A 6,000-nucleotide genomic window follows, 5' to 3' on the forward strand; every position below is an offset into this window, starting at 1 on the left:
GTTGGTTATTCCCCTGAGGCATCCTTGGCAGGAGCAAACACAGAAGCTCGCTGGAGAGACACCCTGGAACTAGTCACCGGGATTCTTACTAAGGCCCTGTTGAAGCTGAGTTCACAGCCCCAACTTAGAAAACAAGAGGAAGCCATCTGTCACGAAGGAGAGTGAGCAGACACCCTAGAACTTGGAACTCCAGAATTATTGGGTAAAGGACCATACAGGAAGTGCGTTTCATTTTATTTTATTTTTTAAATTTATTTATTTATTACTTTTGGCTGCGTTGGGTTTTCGTTGCTGTGCGCAGGCTTTCTCTAGGTCTGGTGAGCGGTGGCTTCTCTTGTTGCAGAGCACGGATTGTAGATATGCAGGCTTCAGTAGTTGTGGTACGTGGGCTCAGTAGTTGTTGCTCACGGGCTCTAGAGCTCAGGCTCAGTAGTTGTGGTACACAGGCTTCATTGCTCCACGGCATGTGGGATCTTCCCGGACCAGGGATCGAACCCATGTCCCCTGCATTGGCAGGCAGATTCTTAACCACTGCTCCACCAGGGAAGCCCAGGATGTGCGTTTTTTTTTTTACAGATGTTGGGGGTAGGAGTTTATTAATTAATTAATTAATTTTTTTGCGGTGTTGGGTCTTCGTTTCTGTGCGAGGGCTTTCTCTAGTTGTGGCAAGCGGGGGCCACTCTTCATCACGGTGCGCGGGCCTCTCACTATCGCGGCCTCTCTTGTTGCGGAGCACAGGCTCCAGACGCGCAGGCTCAGTAGTTGTGGCTCACGGGCCTAGTTACTCCGCGGCATGTGGGATCCTCCCAGACCAGGGCTTGAACCCGTGTCCCCTGCATTAGCTGGCAGATTCTCAACCACTGCACCACCAGGGAAGCCCCAGGAAGTGTGTTTTAAACGTCAGAAAGCATAAAGGAAGAACTCAACATGAGAAAGTGATAAGATGGTGTGTTTTGTTTTGTTTTTTTAATTTTTGGCCACACCCCAAGGCATGTGGGATCTTAGTTCCCCAGCCAGGGATTGAACCCACACCCGCTGCAGTGGAAGCATGGAGTCTTAACCACTGGACCACCAGGGAAGTTCCAGTAAGATGGTGTTCAAAATGAAGAGGAGATGTTTAAAATAAAGAGGAGAAACGGTAAAACAAATGTATCTATGAATCCATCTACTTATTCATTCTCCTTTCTTTGGGCTCCTGCTGTGTTTTAGATCCTGTTCTGGGTCTGGGGCTATAAAGGTGACTTTGGGGACAGCAAGCTGGACTTTGCCTCAGGGAGATCACATTCACCCATGCACGGGTGTAGGTATCCATCTTTCATTTTACTGTATCCTTAGATGTCACAGCTAGAAAAGTCCCAAGACAGCATCTGTTCAACTTTCAACTCTCTTGTTGTAAAGAGAAAGAATGTGAGGCCCAGTAATACAAAAAGTACTTTTCTCCAAGAGTGAGTGATAGAACCAGATAGAGAACTGGGGCCTTGTCCCTGGTGTCCCTTCCCCACCATCCTGCCTCTGCTGAGCCCTTGGCATGCAGGCCTCTAAGCCCTGAGCGTGGTTTCTCGGTTCTGTGTCCCTGAGGGACTGTTCACGCTTCCTGGGCAGAGTCCCCACAACCCAGTCCTGTCAGCTGATGGTGACAACGAGAAGTGACATAGTTACCTGGCTTGTGAGTGACAGAGGTGGGACAGCAGCCCTGATCTCGTATCGGTTATGTCTTCCTGTCTTATCTCACCTCCCTCCACCCCCACCCCTGCCACTAGAGAGACTGAGATCTCCCTGAGGGCGGGGGCCAGGTCTGATTCCTTCCTCCTCAGGGCCTGGCTCAGGGAAGATGCTGGGAACACAGGCTGGATGAGTGCAGCCGGGGGTGGGGGGGTGGATGTCCCTCAGCCAGGGGGCTTCTGAAGCCCTGGCTGCTCGTCCAACTCCTGGCATCCAAGGGGTGAGAAGGGAGGTCCAGGCCCAGGTGCTCTCTGGCCCTCTGAGGAGGAAGAGCAGAGTGTTGGTCTCTGCCTGACAGCATTTCCGGGGTGTGGGTGAACTTGGTGGCAGGGCGGGGGAGTTCCTGGCCAGCATTAAGTAGCACAGGATGGCTGCTCCCCATGCAGGGCTCTCATCCATCACAGCACTTCTCAAGGGTGGTCTCAGGGTGGCACCAGAGTGTCTAACACTTTCCTAATACCTGCTGAGCCTTTTGACAAAGCAGAGCAGATCTCTGGGTCGATGCCTCCAGCAGGAAACAAGGTCTACTTAGAACTATACACCTTTGTTTACACTGTATTTATTTCCATGTTTTACCTTCTATTTCTGACAAGTGATACTTGGTTTTCCATTTACAGAAGTGATACAAAACAGATTCCTTGTAAAATGAATTTATTAAGCAAATGGTAAACCAATTTAAAGAAAAATACAAAGTACAGGTGGTAACTGACATGGCAAAATCCTAACATTCAGGACTGAGGTTTGAGAAGTCAGAGCCCAGCGAACGGAAACTCCTTCGCCTCCCCCCAACACCTGGCTCTGCGCCCAGAGGGGAGGTCAGCTGATACAGATATTGGGGCTCCATTTTTGTGGGGTGGAGCATCATAAGTAAGCCTGTCTTGGGGCAACTCTGTCTCTCTGGACCACTCCAAGAAGCTGGGAGGGAAGACGGCCAGGGGCCACGTTCTGGGAGAACGTTCCTTTCCACACCGGATCGAACTCAGATCTCCTTGGCTTGGGCTCCCCTCACCGTGGAAGGGTAAGATCCAGAGGGTTGGGATGCGGCGGCCTCGAGAGGACATGCTGCCCGCCGGCCTTGTGCGACTCTGGGTCCCAGGTGCAGGCAAGAGATGGCCTCTTGTTGCGAGGTGGGGGTCAAGGCCACAGTTTATATGTAATAAGATGCTCTTTTGCCTGACCTTGACCTCTCTGTATGTGTTTTTCTGGAGGGATGCTGTGGCTCTGGGAAGCTGAATTCCCGTCATCCCCTGCTAGCACGGCTGACCCTTGTCATCACCACACTCTGTTCTTCTGCATCCGATGTCGGCATCTTAGGCACACACTGAAGGAGGGTGGGAGCCGCGGCGTTGATGCTATTCCCTGTCTGTCTGGTACCTTGAGTTCGTCATCTGGAATGTGATCTTGGCAGTTTCTGGCCCAGAGGTGGCCGCAACTCCAGTTCTCTAAGCCCCCGCCCCGGGCAGCTAAGCAAAGGCACCTCTGAGCTTGCCCCGCAGCGCAGCGCAGGCTCTGTCCACACCCAGGTTGCCCAGGCCCAGATCCAGGGGAACCGAAACCCAGAAGTTAAAGGGCTGGGAGGGGCATTCTTTCCCGGGGCCTCAGCTGTCAGCTCAGGTTCTCAGGAGCCTCAGGGTCTTAGGATCCCTCTGAGGTTGGGCCTCCCCCAGGGGTCTCTGGGAGGCCAGTCCTCCAGGCCCTGGGGATTCAGAAACTCACGCTGGTCCGGGCTTCACGCCTCCAGAAAGCTGAGATCTGCTCCAGGGTGACCCGAGGCTGGAGGCCCCACTCAGGCTTGGGGCTTCCTGGCCGCAGCCTCCGGGCCTGGGGGCTCCCTGGATACGCACTGGCCTCTGGCCTCTGTTCAGGCTCAGCCCAGCTCACCAGGCCTGGGGTGTGGGGCCTCTCCTCCCAGACCTGGGGCCTCCAGAAGGTGCTACGGGTTGGGGCGTTTGGTGGGGTCTGGGGGACCAAGGAGCTGGGAGGGGAGTATGGGGCTGAAGGGGCAGGTGGGGCTGTCACTCGTGCCTCCAAGGCGCCCCCCTGGGTGGGTGGGTCTGGGGCCCGGTCCATCAGCAGGGGGACCGCGGAGCCATACCAATCCTCGGAGCGCTCTCGGGGGGTGCCCGTGGGCTCAATCCATAGTTCTCCTCCCGGGCGCCAGACCAGGGTGGGTGCGCAGATGCTGGGGTCTGGGCGGAGGGAGCGGCGGAACAGGCGTTCGGCCAACACGGCCGTGGTCAGGAGGAAGACAGCAGCCAGGGCGGCCAGGGCCAGCATGATGGGGACACAGGGCCCGCAGGGCAGCGGGGGCCATGAGGAGGCCTCTGATGCAGGGGGCCCCTCCATGTGCCCAGAGGGCTGCTCTGGGGTCGGAGGCATCTGGAGAGATGGGGTCAGGAGAGGAAGCACATGAGACAGGGTTGGCACGATCAGGAGAGAGAGGGGCCAGGGGAGCAGGCTCAGCAACATCTGGCTGGAGAAACAGACCCAGGCAGACAGAGGAGCCCGGAGGACCGAGAAACAGCGGGAAGGAGCCAGATGGCCAGAGAGATGGGGCCCACCTCGGTCTGCAGCCAGGCCCTCCTGTTCAGAATCCCCAGGCCCCTTCTGGAAGCTGCATTTTCCTCCCAGACTCCAGGGTGACTCAGACAAAACTGAACTCAAACTCAAAGAACCCAAGGGCTTCTTTCCTCCTGCCTCAGCCCGCTCATGCCTTGCTTAGAAGAAGTGCTGCGTGAGGAAACGAGAGCCTCCGTCCCAGCGCTGCCCCTGCGTGTGGGCCCCGCTCCCGGCCACCTTGGCGGCGCCCTGGCTGCTCCTTTGCCCTCACAACTCTCCTTGGAGTTGGTCTTGTTCTCTGCAGGCTCCCCTGAGTTTGCCGTTGTGCCAGGTCTCAGGTGCCACCTCTGTACCTGTCCCCGCCTCTCTGGCTTTGCCCAGTCTCTGTCTGCCTCTGGCTGTCCCCCAGGTCCCCCACCTGCAGGGGCCTCCTGCATTCCTCACCTCACCTCAGTCAGTCTCTGGGCTCCTGGCTCGCCCTCAGAGCCGCTCTTCCCTGTGCGAGCCAAGGGTGCAGGGCAGCTGCCTCAGATGAGGGCGGAAGGGAGGGCACCACCTGTTGCTGGGCAACTGTGCCCTGGATCTCCCAGCCCCCACAGAGTGTTTCCAAGGCAACCTGGGGGGATGTGGTCACTGCGGTGGGGAGGCGTTTCCTGGTGAGAGGTGGGGCCGGAATGGGCAGTGGTTCTGTTGAACTCAGTGTCACCCCACAGTCAGGCCCCAGGCCCTAGAACAATTACCTGGAAGCCAAGAGAGAGAGACAGAGCCCATCCAGACCACCAAGGTGGCTTGCTCTACCTGCTCGCAGGTGGCTGCTGTGTCCCTGCCCTGCCCACTGGGCCCCGCCGTACCCACTCCTGCTATCTGTCCCCACACACCTTCTTGCTTGCCCACCTTCTCCATGCACTTCACAAACATATATCTTCTTGTCCTCAGACCATTTAGCTCCAATTTTGGTTGGAAACTCTGTGAGGTGAGGCTCAGGTAGCAAAAATGTCAGGCCTCTGGGAAGGATCCAAGGCTAGAAAGTATTCTGAGGCCTCTCTCCAAGACCACGAACATTTGTCATCTCGGCTCCTTTCTCCTGGTGCTTGGTGTTGAGAGAATCATCAGCTCCTGGACTGGGAGCCTTTCAGAGACTGTCTAGAATCGACTCACTCACTGACAGATGGCAGGTAAGCCCTAAATAAGGGAGGTGTTGTGTTCTAAGTCACACACCTCATGTATATAGGAGGATGGGGGAAGCATAGATATAAATTCCTTCTCTGCCAAACAACGTGTACACAACAGAACTCTTCCTACGTACTCAGATTTTGTTTTGCAAAATGACAGCCATTTAATGTGAAAGGCTACAAAAAATATGTTGAAATGTTAGCGTCTTACCAAAGAAGGTCACAAAGGCAGCCTGACTCAGATTGCTCTGTCCTTGCGGTTTGGAGGGAAGGGCCAGAAGGAGTACAAAGTGTGGCAGGGGTAGGAGTAGGTGGAAAGGAGAGTCCCAAGGCTCTGGCCTTAATATGCATCACCCACCGAGATTAGAATTTGATGAGATTATAAGCCTTAAAATAAAACCTGGGCTTAATACCACTGAACTGGATATGTACAAGTGGTTAAGATGGTAATTTTTGTGTGATATGTATTCATGACGATAAAAAGTTTTCTTTTAAAAGAAATTCCAAATAAATAAAACCTGAAAATTGTTATGTATGTTCTCTTGTA

At 54.8% G+C, this 6,000-nt stretch overlaps 1 protein-coding gene across 2 annotated transcripts; it reads right to left on the bottom strand.

Moving 5' to 3' along the window:
- Positions 1 to 3,426: 3,426 nt before the first annotated feature.
- On the bottom strand, positions 3,427 to 4,787 carry LOC309833055 (transmembrane protein C16orf54; the record flags this gene model as incomplete). Of its 2 annotated transcripts, none has more annotated exons than XM_082671178.1 (2): positions 4,731 to 4,787; positions 3,427 to 4,101 (listed from the first exon to the last, which is right to left on the bottom strand). In XM_082671178.1, exon 2 carries the CDS (start codon positions 4,099 to 4,101, stop codon positions 3,427 to 3,429), a length of 675 nt encoding a protein of 224 aa, XP_082527304.1. In that variant the 5' UTR covers positions 4,731 to 4,787. The 2 variants fall into 2 exon arrangements, with proteins under 2 accessions (XP_082527304.1, XP_082527303.1); XM_082671177.1 differs by having other exon boundaries at positions 4,726 to 4,767.
- Positions 4,788 to 6,000: the final 1,213 nt, after the last annotated feature.

Source organism: Grampus griseus (genome assembly GCF_964374135.1).
Source record: "Grampus griseus genome assembly, chromosome: 14".
NCBI classification, from domain to species: Eukaryota; Metazoa; Chordata; class Mammalia; order Artiodactyla; family Delphinidae; genus Grampus; species Grampus griseus.